General features: G+C 64.9%; 1 protein-coding gene and 1 non-coding gene across 2 annotated transcripts in view; both read left to right on the forward strand.

Moving 5' to 3' along the window:
• The window catches only part of DLGAP2 (DLG associated protein 2), a 49887-nt gene extending 40060 nt beyond the window's left edge, over positions 1 to 9827 (forward strand). The window contains exons 9-11 of the mRNA XM_054720340.1: positions 840 to 931; positions 6990 to 7142; positions 9609 to 9827. Of these exons, the coding sequence (XP_054576315.1) occupies positions 840 to 931; positions 6990 to 7142; positions 9609 to 9827 (464 nt within the window). The remainder of the gene's footprint in view (positions 1 to 839; positions 932 to 6989; positions 7143 to 9608) is intronic.
• On the forward strand, positions 6760 to 6831 carry TRNAC-GCA (transfer RNA cysteine (anticodon GCA)). Its single transcript has one exon. It is a non-coding gene; the product is annotated as a tRNA-Cys (tRNA).
• Positions 9828 to 21944: the final 12117 nt, after the last annotated feature.

The raw sequence follows: 21944 nt of genomic DNA on the forward strand, positions 1-21944 counted from the left end.
GGCTCGTCCGGGCTCCAAAGGGAACGTCTCCGCTTTGCCGACAACATGGGGAGCATCGTGGGGAGAATCAATAGGATTCTCACTGCAAGTTCTCGGCGATTAGAGCCGGGACATAGGTTCAGAGCGTCGTTCCCGCCGTGCGCTGCCCGGCCTGGCCACCCTCCTGGAGGCCACCACGTCCCCAGCAGCCTCGGCTGCTCCCCACGACCTCTGCACCCCCTGATGCAGCTCCCACTCTGCCGACTGCTCCCCACGACCACTGCCCCCCCTGATGCAGCTCCCACTCTGCCGACTGCTCCCCACAACCACTGCACCCCCCGACAGCTCAACGCCTCCGGGCCCGGGATAAGGAAGGATTCCTGCCCTTTTACACACGTGTTGGTGTCACAGCCTGTAGTTACTGATTCCAGAGAGGAAGGGAGAGGGAGAGAGAAACACCCCTGACGAGACAGAATCAGGGATCGGCTGCCTCCTGCACGCCCCGCACTGGGGATGGAGCTGCAACCCGGGCCTGTGCCCTGACCGGGAATCGAACCCGGGACCCTTCAGTCCCCGGTCCGACGCTCTATCCACTGAGCCACACCAGCCAGGCTGCACCACCTTCGTAAACCCAGCTCCTCCCGACCCCGACGAACGGTATCGGGACGGCTGACACGTGGTCGCCTGTGAGTCTCCCTCCGTGCGCTTTGGGAATGAAAAGCATGGAGCGGGCGGACGGCCTCCGGGCGGTAAACGCGGCGTTTTCACCCCGTGGCGGAGGGGCGCTGCTCCCTGGGTGCCGCGCTCGCTTCGGGTCCCGGTCGCGGCTTCTCAGCGCTGTCTGTGTTTGTGCCCCGCAGTCCTCGGCAAGATCCGGAGTGCCGTCGGCAGCGCCCAGCTCCTGATGTCCCAGAAGTTCCAGCAGTTTTACTGGCTCTGCCAACAGAACCTGGTGAGTAGCCGCCCGCCCCGCGGACACCGGGCTGCGTGCCCCTTCCCGCGCTCCCTGGGTCTGGTTCGTCAGAGACGCCGTCACTCCGCAGACTGAGTGAAGGGAGGGCACTGCCCAGCTTTGGAGGGTTCCGATGGGCACCCCAGGCCCAGAGGCTGGGAGACTGGGCGTGGGTGGGAGGGGCGGGGCCTGCAGGAGATGGGTGCGCCTGGAGGGTGTGAGGTGGGGCCTTTGCCCCGGGCTGTCCCCCGGGCCCTGGGGGAGGAGAAGGGCCTGTCACAGGCACAGACAAGGACAGGAGGTGGCTTCAATGAAACACACAAACAACCTCCTTTAAAGAGACTAAGAAGAGGTTTTAGAAATAACTTGGGCTTTATATTTCACTAGAGGCCCGATGCACGAAATTCATGCAAGAGCAGGCCTTCCTTCCCCCGGCTGCTGGCACCGGCTTCCCTCTGGCACCCGTGACCCGGGCTTCCCTCGCAGCCCCGGCTTCGTCCGGAAGGTTGTCCGGAAGGATGCCTGGTCTAATTAGCATATTATGCTTTTATTATTATAGATAGTCAGGAGTGAAATGAATATAGCATTGAACTTGATAATTAATACGGTTGGCACTAAACTTGGTTCTGATCTTCCTGAAAGTCAGAAGGAAAGAAAAGCCATATATTTATGTGTAGTGTCCTCCAAACCGTATACACACACTATGAATAATTGTAGGCAGTGTTCATTGAAATACATTTCAGCGTGGCCAGTGTGGCACAGTGGTTGGGTATCGACCTACGAGCCAGGAGGTCATGGTTTGATTCCCAGTCAGGGCACATGCCCAGGTTTCGGGCTTGATCCCCAGTAGGGGGCGTGCAGGAGGCAGCTGATCAAAGATTCTCATCGCTGATGTTTCTATCTCTCTCTACCTCTCCCTTCCTCTCTGAAATCAATAATGTATTTTAAAAAAATAAAATAATATATGTTTCATTTTCAAAATTCAGCTATCAGCTGTTAAAGTGTGTATACATTTTGTGGGACACCCTGTATATGCATATTAATATACTAGAGGCCCGGTGCATGAGATTCGTGCACTGGGGGGCGGGGGGGCCCTCAGCCCGGCCTGCACCTTCTCGCAGTCTGGGACCCCTCAGGGGATGTCTGCCTGCCAGCTTGGGCCCGATCCCTAAGCCCCCTAAGCTGGCAGGCAGACATCCCTCTCGCAGTCCGGGACCCCTCGCTCCTTACTGCCCGCCTGCAGCGGAGACAGGAGAGGGTCCCACCACCGTCGCTGGGCTAGCCAGCCGTCTGGCTGAGCGGCGCTCCCCCTGTGGGAGCGCACGGACCACCAGGGAGCAGCTCCTGCGCTGAGCGTCTGCCCCCTGGTGGTCAGTGCGCATCATAGCGACTAGTCTGCCCTTCGGTCGATTTGCATATTACGCTTTTATTATATAGGCTATGTTTGTGTATACTTAGTTATATACATATTTACATATGCTTACTTTCATGTAAATATTTCTATGTCTAAACGTGTTACACATACACACATAAATGTTACACATCCATGTGTGAGTGCATGCGAGTGTGTCTGGGCACCTGCGCACATTTCTTATCCGACCGAAGACGCGCTCGCTGAGTGCAGCTGGAGGAATAGCTGACGGCATTCACGTTAGCGTGTGGCCATCTCAGGATCCAGACATTGATTTCTCAGACCAGACATTCCCATTAACATGCAAATCGCTCTCGGAGGCCTCCTGCCGCGGGGGGCGGGGGTGGTGTGATGGGTTTCGCTTTAATTTGCACGGAGACGGTGAATTTACAGGGCGTTCCGAGACATCACAGCGGCAGAGCGCCCGCGTCGGCGATCCAGCCCTTCTAATTGGGATCGTTGAAAGTATGTTTTCTCTAATATTTTCCAATTAACCCCGTGAGAGTTCACCGTGAAACGCCACCGCCTTGCTGTGACACGGGGTGGCGATGGGAAGACACGTGACGCGGTGGGAGCGTGTACTCACCGTGTCTACAGGCGTGTTCTCGCCTCCCTGCCAGAGCTCCTCAGTGACCCTTCGTAAAGGAGTGGCGTCGGTGAGAGAGCCGGGGCCTGGGCCCTCCCCGTCTCAGGGTAAACTGCTCTCGCTTAGAGAACGGTCATGCTTGCGCCCGCCAGTGCGGCTCACCCTGCGGGCGACCCGCGGGCCGCCGTGTGCTCGGACCCGCGGCGCCGGGCCCGGCTCGCCTGGTAGAGACGGGAAGTGCCTCAGCCCCAAGGATCTGACGCTGCGTCCGGAGCTGCCGCAGGCCGGTGTGTGCCCGGCGGCCAGCCCCTCCGCACGCCGGCACAGAGATGGGGAGCCGGCAGCCCCTCCGCACGCCGGCACAGAGATGGGGAGCCGGCAGCCCCTCCGCACGCCGGCACAGAGAGATGGGGAGCCGGCAGCCCCTCCGCACGCCGGCACAGGGAGATGGGGAGCCGGCAGCCCCTCCGCACGCCGGCACAGGGAGATGGGGAGCCGGGCAGCGGCGTCCCCGTCGTGGGGACCTCCACCGTGGCTGCAGTGCCACGGGGACGCTCGGCGGGGTGGGCTGTGCCGGGCAGGGCCTGGCCTGGCCCCGTGACGTTTATAAAAATCCGTAAGCACACGGGGACCCGAATGTGCACCGCCCCCCCCCCGTGGCCCGGGCCTGGCTGTGCCGGTGACCACGCAGCACCGCCTCTGCTCCCGGGGCCCAGAGCAGCGACGGTGAGGTCGGTGTCTGCCCTCGGCGGATGGGCACCTGGACCGCGGGCACCGGGATGCCGGCCGTGGATGCCGGGACGTGCCCGCGCCCTGAAGTCAGAGGGGGGCGCACAGCAAGCTCCCGGGGACTCCGATGAGGCCCGAGCGTGTCCCAGCCTGAGCCTCCCTGGGACCAGGTGGCCGCACGGCCACCGCGGAGACGGCCAGGGCTGGCTGAGCGGACACACAGGAGTGAGGGCCCGGTGCCAGCTGCTGCTGCTGCAGCCTGTGGTCAGGGCTTCGAAGGGCGCGGGCGCCCCCTGGTGGCGCAGGACAAGAACCGCCTCACACGGAAAACAAGACAAGAGAAGGGGAGGGCGGCGGGCAGGTCCCTCCGCAGCTGCCACCTGGCTGCTTCCCACCGAAAGGGGCTGGGGTCCCACGTGATCATTTTGGACCGTGGCCAGTGTTGCTCAGTAGTTAAAGCGTCGGCTCACGCACCCAAGGGTCACGGGTTCGATTCCCAGTCACGGGCACGTACTTGAGTTGTGGGTTCACTCCCCACCCTCAGTCGGGGCACATGCAAGAGGCAACCAGTCGATGTCTCTCACATCAGTGTTTCTCTCCCTCCCTCCCTCCCTCCCTCTCTTCTTACCTCCCTCCCTCCCTCCCTTACTCTCCCTGAAAAGCAATAGAAACGTGTCCTCAGGTGAGGATTAACAACAAAAAAAGGTGAGCAGCCCTGGCTGGTGTGGCTCAGTGGATAGAGCGCCGGCCTGTGGACTGAAGGGTCCCAGGTTCGATTCCGGTCAGAGCACAGGCCCGGGTTGCGGGTTCGATCCCCAGTGGGGGGCGTGCAGGAGGCAGCTGGTCAATGATTCGCTCTCTTCGATGTGTCTATCTCTCTCCCTCTCCCTTCCTCTCTGAAATCAATAAAAATATATATTTTTTAAATAATGACCTTTTTTATGCCTGGCTAGTGTTGCTGAGTGGTTGGGCACCGACCTATGAACCAGGAGGTCAGGGTTCAATTCCCGGTCAGGGCACATGCCTGGATTGTGGGCTCGATCCCTTGTAGGGGGCGTGCAGGAGGCAGCTGATCAGTGATTCTCTCGTCATTGATGCTTCTATCTCTCTCCCTTTCTCTCTGTAAAAACAAACAAACAAAAAAGTGATCACTTTGACATGGATATAGACCGAATGTCCCCAAACTCACGCGTGGGAATCCCGACCCCAGTGGGATGGGGTCATGAGGCGGGGCTTTGGGGGTCATCAGGTCGTGAGGGGGGAGCCCAGGGACAGGGTCAGTGTCTTCATTAAATGGACCCAGAGCTCCCTCCCCTCCCCCACGTGAGGCCGGCAGGAAGGGGGAGCGCCGTGTGTGAACGGGAAGAGAGAGCTCACGGACGGGACGCCGCCGGCACCTTGCCCTCGGGCTCGGCCTCCAGGGAGAATCCGTCTGTGGCCCGTGGGCCTGGCCCTGCTGCTTCTGGCCCAGCCGCCCCCACGGACCCAGAGCCCACACGGGCCCAGAGCTGTTAGAGGCAGCTCAAACCAAACCAGACCGAAGGCTCTTCATGCTTCCGTCGGCGATGGAGAGGAGGCCGAAGACCGCACCGGTTAAGCCAGCTCAGACGCATGTTGACCCACAGAAAGTCCTGCTGTGTACCGAGAGGGGCCCTCGCCGAATCGGAACCGTGTGCGAATCGCCCCGAACCCTTCGCCGGGGGCTGCAGACTCAGGCGCCTCCGCAGGCCGAGTGCGGGAGGAAGCTGCGGGCTAGGGGCCAGGCCTGTGCGGGCGGAGTGGCCCGGCGGCCAGCCCTCTGGGAAGGGAAGGGCCAGCGTTAATGCAGAGCACAGCTCCCCGCCCGCCCACCCGTCCAGCAGGCCTGGGAGAGGAAGCAGCACCGGGGCCCACCCCACCGGCCCTCCTGAGCGAGGGCCCAGCCAGAGCCGGCTTGTTCCCTCGGGGATCTAGCCCCGGCCCTCCCTGCAGAGGAGCGAATGGCACATTGTCAGGTCGCTGCCGTGGGAGGCAGAGCGGAGAGGCCGGGCTGGCCCCGTCCCCACCTCAGCGCAGACCGCGGTCCTGGGCAGGCACCGGCCCCCGACCCAGCCGGCCCTGCAGCTCCCAGGACGTGTGGAGCCCGGGAACACTTGTCCATTCGCCACCGTCCTCGGGTCCTATGACGGGTTCGGGGTGAGATGGTGACCGACGCAGTATCTGCACATTTTCAATAGGCTTCATTTTTAGAGCCGTTTTAGGTTCGCAGCTAAACCGAGGTAAAGGCCAGAGATTCCCCCTCTGCCCCGCCCCACCGCACGGCCCCACCACCCACCCCTCCAGGGGGACACCTGTCACCGCGGAGCAGCCCGCACGGACACGCCATCGTCACGGAGTCCGCCGTGGGCGTCGGGGTCGCTCTGTGCTGTGCACCCCGGGGGCTGGGGCAGACGTGTGATGACGTGTGTCCATCACCTCAGCGTCACACAGAGCAGCTCCCCTGCCCCACACCCTCGGGGCTCCCCCTTCCCCTCCCCCCTCCCCACGGCACCCCTGACCTGTCCCTGCCCCGTAGTTCCGCCTCTTCCAGGAGGTCACAGAGCTAGAGTCACACCATGTGTAGCCTTTTCATAATTTTTTTGAGAAATGCACAGAAACAGAAAGTTTAGAAAATGTACGTTATCACGGACGGGAGGGATGGCGAAAGGAAAGACGGACGCAGTGGTGAGCTGTGAGAGCGGACACACGAGATGAACGCCGAGGTCACAGGCCTTGAAGAGATGCGGACACGGGGGGAGGGGGGGGCCCTCTCGGGCCCACACTGCGGGGCTGAGCAATCGCACCCGGGAGCAGGGAAGAGCGGCCGGTCCCGCTCCGAAGCGCCGGCCGGCCCTCGCCTTCCTCCCGCCCCATGTGCGGCCTCCGTGCGCAGGTGGGACCGGCAGGGCCTGCCGAGCCGGTGCGACCGGGCGCGCTGCCGTTTGGGGAAGGGAGAGCGGTCACGGCGTCAGAGTTGCAAGTGCAGCTGAGCAGGCCGAGCGGCTCTGCTGAGTCAGAACCGACAGCCCGCGTGTGAGTGGACGCGTAAAGGGCTTTATTAACCACACGCCATGGTCGGCAGGAGGGGGTATAGCTCAGGGGTAGAGCATTTGACTGCAGATCAAGAGGTCCCCGGTTCGAATCCGGGTGCCCCCTTCGAGAGCCTTTTCCTGTTTTCAACGGCGTGCAAACCGGGCCCTGGTGAATGTTTGCATCCGAACTGGGATTTGGCTGCTCCCTAATCCGCCCCCGGGAAGGCCCCCGCCCTCTGCCGGCTCCCGCCGTCCCGGCCCTAACCCCGCTGTGTGTTCCAGGACCCCAGCGCCATGCCCAGGCCCACCTCGCAGGACCTGGCGGGCTACTGGGACATGCTGCAGCTCTCGGTGGAGGACGTGAGCATGAAGTTCGATGAGCTGCAGCAGCTGAAGCTCGGCGACTGGAAGCTGACGGCGTCTCCGGAGAGGAAGGTGAGTGAGCGGGGCCCACGCCGCCCGCAGGCCCCCCGAGCCCGCGCAGAAGCGGCTGCCCACGCACGGCATTGCACCGGGTGTTTGGTTGGTCATGCAGGACCAAGTGTGTGCACACGTGTGTGTGTGTGTACATATGTGTGTGTGCAGGTGCACACGTGTTCACATGTGCATGTGCACATATACGCTGGGATGCAGTTCAAATCACTGACCGTATGTAGTGGCAGGAATCTCCCGGTCAGGAACAATTCAGAGAAGTCGCTAACCAAAGCTCCCACGTCCGTCTCGCCCGCTCCCTACACGGTCTGTCCTCGGAGTTATTTCATCCAACTCCCCGGGGGTCACGCTGAGAGGCTCCCACGGGCTGCCAGGCCGTCTCCTCCCAGATGAGCCTCCTGGTGGCACGTCTGCACTTCAGGACAAGACCTGTGAACCTGACTGACAGCTGGGCGACAGGACCGTCCTGGCAGCTGGCAGCGTGGCCCTGAGAGAGGCCGGCGTTCCCGTTACACCTGAGCCTGGCAGCGATTTCTTCCCTGAGAGCCGTCTGTCTGTCGTAGGGCTCCCGAGTGGGCGTGACTTAGCAACAAGCGCAGGGTCCCCAGCACATGTCAGAGGAGTTCTAATCATAACCGGATTTTCTAGACCAACGTTATTCAAACGCGATGACGGAGAATCAGTGCAGCAGACACGGGGCAGTGGTGATTAATGCAGAGCTGGGGTGCACAGCTGGGGTGCACAGCTGGGGGCAGAGCTGGGGGGCAGAGCTGGGGGCAGAGCTGGGGTGCACAGCTGGGGGTGCAGAGCTGGGGGCAGAGCTGGGGCAGAACTGGAATGCAGAGCTGGGGTACAGAGCTGGGGGCAGAGCTGGGGTGCAGAGCTGGGGGGCAGAGCTGGGTGGCAGAGCTGGGGTACAGAGCTGGGGGCAGAGCTGGGGTGAAGAGCTGGGGTGCACAGCTGGGGGCAGAGCTGGGGTACAGAGCTGGGGGCAGAGCTGGGGTGCAGAGCTGGGGTGCACAGCTGGGGGTGCAGAGCTGGGGGCAGAGCTGGGGCAGAGCTGGAATGCAGAGCTGGGGTACAGAGCTGGGGGCAGAGCTGGGGTGCAGAGCTGGGGTGCAGAGCTGGGTGCAGAGCTGGGGGGTAGAGCTGGGGGGCAGAGCTGGGGTGTAGAGCTGGGGTGTAGAGCTGGGGTGCAGAGCTGGGGGCAGAGCTGGGGTGCAGAGCTGAGTGGTGTAGAGCTGGGGTACACAGGTGAGTGCAGAGCTGGGGTACACAGCTGGGTGCAGAGCTGGGGTGCACAGCTGAGTGCAGAGCTGGGGGACACAGCTGGGTGCAGAGCTGGGGTGCAGAGCTGGGGGCAGAGCTGGGGTGCAGAGCTGGGGGGTGCAGAGCTGGGGTGCAGAGCTGGGGGTGCAGAGCTGGGGTACACAGCTGGGTGCAGAGCTGGGGTGCACAGCTGGGGGTGCAGAGCTGGGTGCAGAGCTGGGGTGCAGAGCTGGGGGTGCAGAGCTGGGTGCAGAGCTGGGGGGCAGAGCTGGGGTACAGAGCTGGGTGCAGAGCTGGGGTGCAGAGCTGGGGGGTGTAGAGCTGGGGGTGCAGAGCTGGGGTGCAGAGCTGGGGTGCACAGCTGGGGGGTGTAGAGCTGGGGGTGCACAGCTGGGTGCACAGCTGGGGTGCACAGCTGGGGGGTGTAGAGCTGGGGGTGCACAGCTGGGTGCAGAGCTGGGGTGCACAGCCAGGTAATTAGAGTGAAAGGCACAGTCATCGCCGCCCGCTGCCCCAGGGCCCTGCTGCCTCGTGGCCTCCAGGCTGGACACAGGCCCCCCCAGAGACCCCAGGCTCCTCTCCCAGGGGACGGGGTGCAGACGCGCAGGTTGGACAGAAGCCACAGTGGACCTCGGCGTCCAGCGCCGGGGGCTGGTCCCGCCGCGCCGGGTGGTGTGAAGGCTGAGGAAGGGTTACAATGAGGCGCTGAGTGCGGGACCTGCTCGGCCGGTCTGAAGACGGCGGAGCCTGCCTGGCTTTCCTTCCTCGGGGACTGACCTGACGGGAGGGAACCCCGCCTGAGGGCGGCTTCCGGCCCAGGACACAGCACCCAGAGAGGGGCAGGTCTCTGCCCCGAGGCCCAGGAGACCCTGTGCGAGGGACACCCTCACGGGACCGGTCCGTGTGTTTCCCGCGGTCCCGTGTCCCAGAGCCAACCGCAGAAGGAGGGGGGGCGGCGGCCGTGGCCCGAGCTCAGGCAGGAATGAAATAGACGGGGGACCAGGAGACGCCGCTGCTGGTGTGCAGAACTGGTTTCTTCATCTGAAAGCTCTCTGCCAGCACCCCCCCGGCCCCCGCCGGCCCGAGCATGTGAGGGGGCACGGCGTGCACGGTGCGGGGAGGCGCGGGGAGGCGGGCGGGGCGGTGCTGTCCGTGCGGCCAGGGGATCCCTGACGCCCTCGACTGTGTGGTGCTTTTCAGGAAGAGCGGAAGGTCCCCCCTCCGATACCAAAGAAGCCCCCCAAAGGGAAGCTCCCCATCACGAGGGAGAAGTCCCTGGACCTGCCGGACAGACAGCGGCAAGAGGCCCGGAGGCGCCTGCTGGCCGCCAAGCGGGCGGCGTCCTTCCGCCAGAACTCGGCCGGCGAGCGCGCCGACAGCATCGAGATCTACATCCCCGAGGCCCAGACGCGGCTCTAGGACGGCGACAGGCCACCGTCTCTGCCGGGCTCCCGCCACGGACCGCACAGGGCCCCGCCCGCCCGCAGACGCGGCTTTTCTATCTCCCGGTCGGACGGGACGGCCTGGCTCCCAGGTGGCCGTGACGGGCAGGCGCGGGGCCTCTCGGGAGAGCAGGACACGCCTCTGGAGAGGGACCCGCTCACATTTTGTTATTTCTATTTTTATAAATCGTGAGATAATCAGAGGCAAGAACAACAAACACGTTCAAACGGGTGCATCTCCCCACTCCCTGGAGGCACTGCCCCCCCCCCCCATGCAGGCACTCCCCCCTGGCGTGCAGGGAGCCCCCGGGCGCCGCTCCTGTCCCCGCCCACCAGCCCCATGTTCCGTGTGCCAAGTGTGTGGTGACGAGCGAGAAGGCACCCCACAGCCACCGCCCTCCCCACGTGTGTCTCCACGCCCCGGAGGCCCGGTCTGACCCGGGAAGGCCCAGCACCATCGACACGTGAGGAGTTCCCTCCACGGGGGCGGGGGGGGGGGGGCGGTGTGAGGCATCGGTCAAGGTGGGTGTCCCGGCGGCGGGCGCTCCCGTGGCGGGCGGGCGGGGAGCCGACGCCGTCCAGACACGGCCCGTCGGCCAGCTTCCCCCTCACGCAGCGTGGGGTTCAGACATAGATGTGTGCGTGGCCCCGGCTGTCGGGGGACCCCGCAGGGCGCCCCAAGGAAAACAAACCAACAGAGAGTGAAGGACCGTGGTGGGGGGAAAGGTTAAGGACTAGGAACGGCCCGGCTCGCGTGCGCGGCGAGGAGAGGTGCAGACCCGGCCCGGGCCGCCTGCCGTCGTCGCGCTGGGGAAGGTCCCGCGTGGCCCCCTCAGCCGGGACGCTGAGGGCTCCGCGGCTCCGACGGGCGCTCCGCGCAGCAGGAGGGACTCGAAGGCTCCGCTCTGCGTCACCTTCTCCACGGGGACCGTCATGCCGGAAGGACGGCGGGCCGCTGCGCAGAGGAGAAATGGAACCCCCCACCCCACTCGGCTCCCCGAGGACAGGTGTCCGCGCCCCACACCGCGTCTTCCGCCGGCCGCTCCGGGCAGGGCTCCCCTCGCAGAGCCGCGTCCGGTCCCCACGTAGCACTTTGTCCCGCCCTGTGACTCGCACTTTAGGCCGCGCTCAGCTCTCTGCCCCTGGCGCCTGCCCGGGCGCAGTGAGGGGCGCCCCCCCCCCGCCCCCGCAGCCTGCAGGCCCCCCCCCCCCACCGCACCGAGCATGGGCGCCTCGGAGCGCAGTGGACACTCACGCATGTCTGTCTCGCTTCCGTTTTCCTTTTCTAAAGCTGAGTCGTTAAGAACTCCCTGTAAGAACAGCACCCTGTAAATTGAACCTCATATCCGGTATATAGTTTACCAAACAGCCTTAAAATATATTTGGAAGCAAAAATCAGTACGAATGTATATCCTTGAAAATGCAAAAAAATAATAATAATATTTCCCTGGAATATTCTTCTATCATGAGCCCTGTTTCCCCAGAGTGTTCAAAGCGTTTTTCTACCTAAATAAACACCTACACCGAGCGTGTGCCGTCGCGAGGCCTGGTCTGTGCCCCGTGGGAGTCACAGCAGGAGCACCCGCAGGGGCTGGCGGGGGCTGCTCTCGGGGAGCCGGGACTCCGGGCCCGCCAGCCGCACACGCGTGCCCGCCGGCAGCCCCGGGGCCTTCTCTCCCGTCCTTGACCTTGTGCAAAGCATACAACGACAGATTCTGAAATTAGAGAATACGTATTTATTTTGGATCCCAGACTCTGATCCTGACTCGAAGGAACGTATTCACTGGATTTAGTTTCATTTTTTTTATGTTTTGTAGACTCATTTTTATCCGGAAACCACCCCCCCCACACCACACACACACACAGTGTTGGCCTAAACCGCTCCGAGGTGAACACCCTAACCGACCCCCGAATGTGGGAGGCCACTGCCTCGCAGCGGGGAACCTGGAGGGACCTGCTTGGCCCCCCGAGTCCCAAAGACGGCTGTGGGGCAGCGGAGCGGACGCCGGGCCCCACGGAACGCCCACCGCTCCCGTGGCCCGACCAAGTGCCACAGACCCCGTTCTCCCCCGTGACAGCCCCTCATGAATGCAGAGAGAAGCCATGTTTACGTACTTACATGTAAAGAGAAATAAAACCGTTTAGAATACTTGCTGGTCAGTCCCGCTCGTTTATCCCCACCGAGACGGAGCCCCGGGGTCACGTCACCCTTTACACGGTTCCGTTAACCCTCAGCCGAGGGTTAGCTGACTTTTGGAGCGTGGGAGGGAGGGGGAGAGGCGGAGAGAGAAACACCCATGGGACGTAGACACATTGACCGTTGCCTCCCGCCTGCGCCCCGCCGGGGAGGAGCCTGCACCGAGGTACGTGCCCTAGGCCGGAGTTGAACCCGGGACCCTTCAGTCCGCAGGCCGGCGCTCTCTCCACCGAGCCACACGGGCCAGGGCCGGGCCACCACTCGGTGGAGCGTCGGGAGGGACAGGGAGAGGGTCTAGTCAGAGGCCGGTGGCGGGGGCAGGAGGGCGGCGCCCACCGTCAGGGAGGCGCGGGCTGGGATGCGCACGGCAGGGGGCGGCAGTGCGCTCAGGGCGGACCGGCTCCCAGAACGCGAAAGGTCAGAGGTCCCGCCCGCCACGTCTGCGTGCGCCCAGCCACCTGTGGTGCCAGGTCCGTGGTCTCGGTGGGGCAGCAGGACCCCCACGAGCATGCGCTGACCGGTCCCCGCGGACGTGGACGTGTGCCGGGTCCTGCTCTGCACCCCCCCCCCCGCCCCCCGAAAAGCGGGCCAGCCCAGCCCGGGAGCGTAGAGTCGGCCCCCAGACACGGCCTGCATGGCGCCGTCCTCCATTGGCCACGCGGCTGTCCCAGCGCGTCCTTCCTCCCCGAGGCGTGAGCCCGCCCGCCCGGGGCCTGGCCGAGGGCTTTGCTGTCGTGTCTGCCTGTCTGTCTGCGCTGCTGTCTGAGAGTTTGGGTGGAGCACAGGGTTCCAGACTTCGAGGCAGAAAACCACAGCGTGGGCGGCCTGAGCTGTGTGCCCCCTGGGCGCCCTGTCCTGACCCGGCGCCCGAGGTCGGACCAGACGTGAGCCTTCCCAGCGGGGCTCGGCCCGGCCTGTGAGGGCGCTGACCGCCGCGGTCGGGATGGCGGGGACAGACGGGGCCGGCCTTCTCAGTTCAGGCGGAACGCCCGTCGGCACTGCGGCCACAGAGGACTTGGGATCGCACGCGACGCCCAGAACCCCCAGACAGCCGTCGGACCGCCTGCTTCTGGTCCTACAGCGGCCAGGGGACCCCACGTCGTGGGGTGTCCCGCCCTCGACTCTGTCACGTGGCGTGAAGGTCAGTGGCCCCCGGCTCTCCAGGCCCGTGAGCACCCAGGGGCAGGCGGTGGCTGAAGGTGACGTGGTCCCATTCTCAATGCATCCTCCACGGGCGTGCGGGGCGGGGGCGGGGGCAGGGCAGGACACGGCCTCTCCAGGGCAGGACCAGCCGGGTCCCGGCCCCCGCCGACCGCAGACGAGGGTCCTGACCGTGTGGAGGTGGAGAAACAACCTCGGGGCATTTTCCGCTTCTCCTGGCTCAGATCTCAACGTTCCAGATGTTTCCATGAGCAAGAAGCAGGCGCCACCGGCGATGAAGCGATGTGCCCGCCGTGGCTCGAGCTCAGCTGCGTCGGAGACGAAATGAAGAGCTAGTGCCCCGCACGTTAGCGTGACGAAGGGCCCGGCGGCGTGGCTCCGTGGTGGAGCCTCGACCTGCGAACCAGGAGGTCACCGTTCAATTCCCGGTCAGGGCACAGGCCCGGGTTGCGGGCTCCGTGACCAGCAGGGGGCGTGCAGGAGGCACGTTCGATTCCCGGTCAGGGCACAGGCCCGGGTTGCGGGCTCCGTGACCAGCAGGGGGCGTGCAGGAGGCAGCCGATCCGTGATTCTCGTCATGGATGCTTCTCTCTCTCCCTCTCCCTTCCTCTCTGACATCAGTAAATAGATACACGTTTTTTAATTTAAAGTGATGAAGGGGGGTTCATGTGGAAGCAGGATGCTAAGCCCGGCCCATTGCCCCCGGGGAGACCGCGGAGGGTCCTGGGGACGCGCCAGGAAGCCACCGACCCTTCCCACTGCCGCCGACAAACACCTGGACCGTCTGCCCGGCGGCCCTGACCCTGGGGTTGGCACCCAGCGCTCAACGCAGTGATGTCCAGGCTCCGTCCAAACCCCGGACAGGTGGCTGCAGAGGAGCGTCAGGCACCCACACGGAGCTGCTGGCACGAGGTTTTGTAGGGACTCGGACGGGGGCCCGGGGCCCCTCCCTCCTTCCTTAGGCGCCATGCGACTTCCTCATGGGTGCTGCCTCCGACCCCAGCGTCTCCGCCCGGCTCGCCCGGCCCCACGGAGGGGCGTCCGACGGAGGAGAGACCGTGCCAGGCTTCGGTGCAAACGTCGGCACAAAGGCCCCGCTTTCGAGGAGCAGAGCGCGGTCCCCACGCAGAGGAAGGCACGCCCAGGAGAGCCCCAGGGCCGCCCGCCGCCCACGCATCACCCCGGACTCGCCACCGGGCCCCCCCACCCCGGCCCCCCACACCGTGCTCATTCCACTCTAAAGGGCTCAGCCGGCTCTCCCTCCGCGGCTCGGCTCGCTGGCTCCATTCAGAAACGTCGCCCCGCACTCGAGTGGCGGGTCCCGCGCCACCTTCGACCTCTCACTTCCCACGGCCACGCGGGGACCAGCTCAGCCCGCCCCCCATGGCCCGTGCCAGGCGCCCAGGTGCCGCCTGAGGGCGCCCCGAGAAGCCTCCGTGAGGATCTGAAGGCGAGTGAGACCGGACACTAGCTGCGTAGTCAGAGTTTTTACAAAAGTCTATGAGTAAGTAGATATATAAATATAAATATATAAATATATAAATATGTAAATATAAATATAAATATGTAAATATATAAATATATAGACCTATGAGACCCTCTCAGCAAGGAGGGCGACGCGTGCCGGAGTCCCCTGGGCGCGTGGAGCGGCGCCCTGTCCTTCTGCTCACGCGTTCTCGGTTCTGTGGGTGAGTTCCGCCTGCGGGTCCCCCTCAGGGTGAGTGCCCCGCCCCCACCCCCGCCACCCTGGCTCCGCTCTCATCGGGCGCGGTCGTTCCATTAGGGCCGTGAAGGGCTGCGTTCTTGGGGCTCCTGTCCCTCCTGGCCGGCTCTCCCTGCAGTCCGGTCACAGGGACAGCGGCTCAGGCGTTCCCCTCCCCCGTCGTCCCCCCCCCCAATTCTCCCCCCCTGCCCCCCGGGCCTCGGTACCTCGCACTCACGTTCCACTCCTGTAAGTGGTTCTGCCATTAAATGTCGGGAAGCAATGTTCACTCTTTATTGGCGTGAACTCTCGTGTCGCTTTAAACTCGGAAAACACCCCCGTGCAGACCAAAGAGCTTTACCGGGGAACAGGGCACCGCCCTCATCGCCTGTTCATCGTCGAACAGCCCCCGCGTCTGCACTCAGAAGCCACGGCCCTTCACCTCGCTGCCATCTCCCGTGTGTGCAGACGGCACCGGCCACGGGGGCTCAGTAACCTGGTCTTCAGCCACGGGCTGTCCTAGGCTCTGAGCAGCAACGAGAAGAGACGTGTCGGGCGGTCCGTGGGTGCGTCCGCACACCCAGCTCAGGGGCGGCCTCGAGCGCCGGGGGCCCGCCATCTCCGGGTGGCCCCGCTGCTCACCGCCCTCGGGCAGCTGTCCCTCCCGTCAACGTGCTCCCTGAGCCCGCGCCGCCTTCTCCTGCCCGTGGCCATCACTGCCCGTGGCCATCACAGCCCGTGGCCATCCCTGCCCGTGGCCATCATAGCCCGTGGCCATCCCTGCCCGTGGCCATCACTGTTTGTGGCCATCCCTGCCCGTGGCCATCACAGCCCGTGGCCATCCCTGCCCGTGGCCATCCCTGCCCGTGGCCATCACAGCCCGTGGCCATCCCTGCCCGTGGCCATCCCTGCCCGTGGCCATCACTGCCCGTGGCCATCACAGCCCGTGGCCATCAAGGTGAGCTCCCTGCACTTCCCTCCACCGGCTCCGGCCTGGGAGGCGGGAGGGGAGTGGACAAGGAGCAGAAGAAAAGTCTCCGGAAGTGTCTGTGTCTGACCCTCCCCAGGGCGTCACACACGGGTGCTGGGAGTTCCCGCCGCGGCTCACAGACACGGCGTCAGGGCCGCTCGGGGCCGAGTCCACGCAGGATCCCTCCCCGTGGCTGGCTTTCCAGCCAGGAGGCGCAGGGCTCAGCGAGGAGGAGGCGTGGCCAGCTCCCAGGCGTCCACGGACGCGGTTCCTCCGGAGCGCGGACACCCAGCCCGAGGGGTCCTGCTCCCTCAGTGAGACTGCACCGGCCTGGCGTGGCCTCGTCACGGGACACTGTGGTCAGGTCAGTGAGAGCCCCGACCGTCCGGGGCGTTCGTGTGCATCGTGGTCACGAGGACATGGCCGCCATCGGGGGAGGGGGAGGGGGAGGGGGAGAGGGAGGCGAGGGCTCTGGCCCGGCCTCCCCACTTGTCCGTGAACCCAAACGCTCCCGGGTCGGCTGTGAATTACAAACAACGACCACTTCCCCCGGAAGCGGCCGGAGCAGCAACGGGCGCTCACAGCTCGCTTCTCGCTGTTCGCCGCCTTAAATGGGCTCCGTGGGAGCGCGGCCTGGGGCGCTTCTGCTGTGGCGTGGGAGTGAAACCGCCAAGGGCAGGCAGAGCAGAGAGCAAGGAGAGCGCGGAGGGAGGCCGGCCGCGAGCTCGGGGTCCATCCGGGCGCAGACCCCATGCGTGGGTGCCCCGCCCACGGTCGCCGCGGTTTCCACGCACAGGAGGGTTTCCCCGGAGACCACACCCACTTCCAAACGGCCGGCCACGCGCCTGAGTGAGAACCTCATCTCACCAGCATCCCGGCGGCGGAGGTCAGACCAGGTGCCCCCGCACACACCCTGTCCCGGCGGGAGCCGGCCCTCCCCCTGCGCCGGGCACCCCTTCCCGGAAGCCCCGGGGCCGGGGCCGGGGCTGGGAGAGCCTTCTCTCTCTGAGCCCCTCCGTCCTTCCTGCCCTTTCCCAGGCCCCCACCCTCTCCCCACCCGTCTCCTCGTGGGCGGCCGGTGTCCAAGCCTCTCTCTCCGTTCACCTCCCTCGTTGGTCACACCCACAGGAGCCTCTGCCCTTGTGCCCACAGACCACCGCCCCCAGCCCCTCCCCCGCCCGGCTGCTCCCGTGGCCGCGGGGCGCCGGCCCTCCAGGCAGATCCCACTCGGCTGCTCACCGCCTCACAAGGCTCCGTGTCCTCTGAGCCCGTGGCCCCTCCAGCCGCCGTCCTCCCGCTGGAGGGGGAGACGCAGCCCCACCCACAGGCGCCACTCAGCTCCGGGCCCCGGGCCTTCCCTCCGGTGAATCCCGCCCCGGGCCTCGCCTCCGTGGACTCTCCAAGTCCCGCCGACCCTCCGAGTCTCCATCCCGGGGTCTCCCTGTCCTTCCCGAGAGAGCTGGTCCGTGTCTCCTTTCTCCTCCCCAGACGACGCTCAGCCTGTCCCCGCCCCCCGTCACACGGAGCAGCACGTATGTGTCCACTGGGTGGGTCGGCTGTGAGCTTCCTGAGCGGGGAAATCACGTGCATCCCTCCTCCTACCCCGGCTCCCCGTGAGCATGGACCCCACATCCTCCCAGGCCTGGGGGACCCGCTGGGGGAGGGATGGATCCGAGCCCTGGGCGTCTCCCCTGGTCACCAGCCGGTCACTGGGCAGCATTGCGTGCTGGGGTCCCCCGGGCCGGACAGGAGGGGCAGGCGCCCCACACTGGGTTCAGCCCCCACAGAAGGTCACCCCCCACGTCGGGTCAGGCCCGGGAAGGGCCAGGGAGGTGTGTCTGCGGTCACTTTCCAGACAACCACAAGCTGCCCGTGGGGTTGCGTGGACGCCCCCACGTGGAGCCCTGACCCCAGGGCCGTGGGAGCGGGCGGATGCGGGCGCCCAGGTTCCGCTCTGTGAGGCGCAGCCCCCCTGGCACCCGCTGCCACCGGAGACAGTGGGGAGGGAGCTCTCGGCCCCGGGCAGACGTCGCCGGCCCTCAGGGCTCTGACAGTGGGCGCGGCCCTGGGACCGGCGGGCAGCAGGGTCAGGGCACCGCCCGCCGTGGGTCAGCAGAGCCACAGGCAGGACAGCCCGGCCGGCGGCTCAGTGGCTGAGCATCGACAGGAACCAGAAGGTCCCGGGTCCGATTCCGGGTCAGGGCACAGGCCTGGGGTGCAGGCTCGAGCCCCAGTGCAGCCAGTCCATGATTCTCATAATTGGTGCTTCTCTCTCTCTCCCTCTCCCTTCCTCTCTCTCTAAACAAATCCGTGAAAACCTGTTTTTAGAAAGGCAGGTATGGGGGGGCTGCTGAGCCTGAGCACGTCTCCCCCAGCGGGGGTTTCTGTGCAGAAACTGGAGCGACGGGGGCCCCACTGAGGGCCCACTGGGGGTTATCAGGCTCCTCTCGGAGCTGCTTTCCTGTTCCAAGCCGCGTCCCCCGGGACTCCCGAGCCAGCGTCCCCTGGCCGTCAAGGTGCGTCCAGTCGGGGCCACGGGGCCTGAGCCTCGCGGAGGGAGGCCGTACCCAGCAGGCCCGCGGGTGGCTGGCCCAGGGCCACCATCACCACAGGACCAGAGGGGCTCCCCGCTCGGAGCTGCGCCATCGGCAGGCGACGCTCTCCTTAACTGGGGGAGGGGTGGGGCGCGGCTGATGCTGACGAACCTGTGACCTTCGCCGGGGCTCCCCGCATTCTCCAGGCCCAGCCTTGGGGGGGGGGGGGGGGGGGGGTCTGTGCTCGATAAGGATGTTTGGCCTGCGGTTTTGTAAAGGCCCATGAGCTGTTTCAAATGAGTCGCTCCAATGAGGACTGCCCAGCTGTGGCGGGGAAGGGGTTTTATCAGAGGACCCAAATGGGCCAGGCGGAGGCTGGCGCACCGCATCTCGAAGGGGCGATGGCGGCTCTGCTGAGCGGGCTGGAGCCGGAGCCGCAGCCCCCGCACACACGCTCCGAGGGCCACCTGCCGTCCGCCACCGCGACGTCGGAGAGGGAGCCCGCCTTTGAATTAAGCAGAGGGCGCCCAGCAGGTCCGTTTGGGGGTTTATGGTTAAAAGGGGCTGCGAGGGGCCGAGGGGCTTCAGAAACAGCCTGTCTGTAGAGGGAAACGGATCCGAGTTGCCCAGGGATACGGGTGGCTTCCTTCCCGCAAAGGACATGGGGTTCACCAAGCAGAGGCAGGACGAGAGCATTGAGCGTTGCAGCGCGAAGACCGGCCCCCAGGGGGCAGCACGCACACCGCCCACAGGCCTTACCCTCCTGTGTGAGCCTGGGACACAGCCTCAGTGTGATTCTACACCCGCTCCGCTCCGGGAGGTTGGGAGGGGACGGGGAAAGCGATAGTGGTTTAAAGAGACGAGCCGTCCCAGCCCGCGGCCCGGCCAGCCATGGACCGTGAGGCTGTGAGGACACACTCCCCTCTGAGCTCACAGGCTGACTCAGGAAGACGGCTCCGCGGCACAAAAACAAACAAACAGGACGCACGAGAAGGAAGTGACGAGTCTTTCCTTTTTAAATGTGTTTTTATTGATTTCAGAGAGGAAGGGAGAGGGAGAGAAACATCAACGATGAGAGAGAATGATTGATCCCTTGCCTCCTGCGCCCTCCCCCTGGGGATGGAGCCCACAACCCGGGCCTGTGCCCTGACTGGGATGGAACCCGGGACCCTTCAGTCCACAGGCCGGCGCTGTAAGCACTGAGCCACACCGGCGGGCCCTGTGCTCCTCTCTCCGGGTGAGAAGTGTTTCCCATGTAGCCGTGAGCAGGCCGTGGAGCGCGGGTCAGATTCCAGCCTTCCGTCAGTGCGGCCAGGAAGCCAACCCTCAGGCAGAGCCGCACACACGCCCTGGCGAGGGGTGGGCGGCAGGCCCATGGCCTGGATTCTCTTCATTTATTTGTTTGTCTTTGCTGAGGTGCAGTGGACATTGCATCAGGCTCGGGCGTAGTCAGAGGCTGTGTCCGTTGGGAAATGCTCCCACAACCAGCCGGGTGCACGTGGGTCCCCACAGTGACGGCGAGACTTTAAGGTCTGCTCTCCGAGCAGCTGTCCGACCTCCATACGGTGTTGCTAGCGACCGACCGCGTGTCCCTGGAGTGGCTAAGACTGGGGTCTTTTCACTCCTGTTAGTCACGTAACGTGACAGGGGCCGCCCCGCCCAACGCTCCCTGCCAGACAAAGGCCAGGCCGCACGCCTGACCTCGGCGGCTCCAAACATTTTTCCCCGGTGACGGCGTCCGGGTTGTGGCCTCAGCTGCCGTCACAGAGTGCGGGGCCTCCCACCTGGGCCCCGACTCCCTCCCCTCCTCCCCCCTCCCTCCTCCCTCCCTGTTCCCCTCCCGCCCTGCCCGTGCACAGCTGGCCGGCACAGCTGGGATCCCAGGGAATTTCCAGTCTGGCTGTGGGTACAGCGCCCGGAGATCCCGTGATGGGGTGGGGCGTGCCTACACCGACCCAGATTCCTCCGCCCTGGAATGTAGGCCTGACCCACCCCGGCCCGGACACCCTCCAACCTCAGTCCCAGCCATGACTGAACTCCGTGTCCTGGGGCCGAGTTCCTGAAAACACCGCTCTCGCCCTGGCCCGTGTGGCTCAGGGGCTGAGCATCGACCTGTGAACCAGGAGGTCTCGGTTTGATTCCCAGTCAGGGCACAGGCCCGGGTTGCGGCTCCATCCCCAGTGGGGGGCGTGCAGGAGGCAGCTGGTCTATTATTCTCTCTCATCACTGATGTTTCTCTCCCTCTCCCCTCCTCTCTGACATCAATAAAAACATACTTACACACACAAAAAACACCACTGCTCTCCTCAAAGTCCTACCCATGTCCTTTCTCTTCTCAGTCCCACTTCCTCCCCACAGGAGCGTCCCCGCCTGAGGAGAAATCTCAGGAACAGGAGGCACCGGGGCAAATCTGGAGGAAAGGCGGACCGGGCCGCCGTCACGGGGAGACCTGATTTCTGTGACGCGCCGCAAAGTGCTTTCTGCCTGAACCTGGGGGACCCCCCACACACACACAGTGTGCAGTGCGCTCCTGAGGCCCCCGCCAGCCCATTCTCCGCCCGCCCCCACCTCCCCCACCCACCCAGGCTCCCGCCCAGAGTCGCAGGCGGCTGCCTCAGGCCCAGGGAGAGCAGAGGCCCCCGCCTCCCGCTGGAGAGGAGCCCCTGCCCCGGACCTGGGAGGCCGGTCGGCTCCGGGAAGGGACTCGGGGCCAGGCTGCGCCCACCAGGCCCCGAAACCACCAGGCCTCGGAGGGCCTCGGAGGGCTGAGGAGGGCCAGGCCCAGCCTCCCGGCACCGGGCGGGGCCGCGGGCAGGCGGCCGTCCCCTCGGTGGCCGTCCAGTCTCGCAGTAAGTCCCTGGGCGGCGGGCCTGCGGACTTCATTCTGTTTCAGAAAACGAGGCCCGAGAACACGGGCTGCGCTCGGGGCCCAGCTGGCACAGCGGCAGCGCCTCGGTGTCTAGGCAACACCAGGTGAGCGGACCGTCCCGCCCGGCGTCAGGTCTCCAAGACACAGTCTCAGCTGAGACCCGCTGTCTCCGAGGCCGGGGTTCGGGGTTCGGACACCGCAGGCGGCTCATTGTCTTCAGTACACTGTGTCCTCTCAGGAGTTCTGCTCCCAGCCCCGGGCGTCGCTCGGGTGGAGCTCTGACCTACAAGCCAGGAGGTCAGGGTTCGATTCCCGGCCAAGGCACCGTCCTGGTTGTGGCTCGATCCCCAGGAGGGGGCGTGCGGGAGGCAGCCGATGCACGATTCTCATCATTGAAGTTTCTGTCTCTCTCCCTTTCCTTCCTCTCTGAAATCAATAAAAATATATTTGCAGCCGAGACTGGTTTGGCTCAGTGGATAGAGCGTTGGCCTGCGGACTCAAAGGTCCCGGGTTCGAGTCCGGTCAAGGGCATGTACCTTGGTTTCGGGCACATCCCCAGTGGGGGGTGTGCAGGAGGCAGCTGATCGATGTTTCTCTCTCATCGATGTTTCTAGCTCTCTATCCCTCTCTCTTCCTCTCTGTAAAAAATCAATAAAATATA

Source organism: Eptesicus fuscus, chromosome 8 (assembly GCF_027574615.1).
Source record: "Eptesicus fuscus isolate TK198812 chromosome 8, DD_ASM_mEF_20220401, whole genome shotgun sequence".
Classification (NCBI taxonomy): Eukaryota; Metazoa; Chordata; class Mammalia; order Chiroptera; family Vespertilionidae; genus Eptesicus; species Eptesicus fuscus.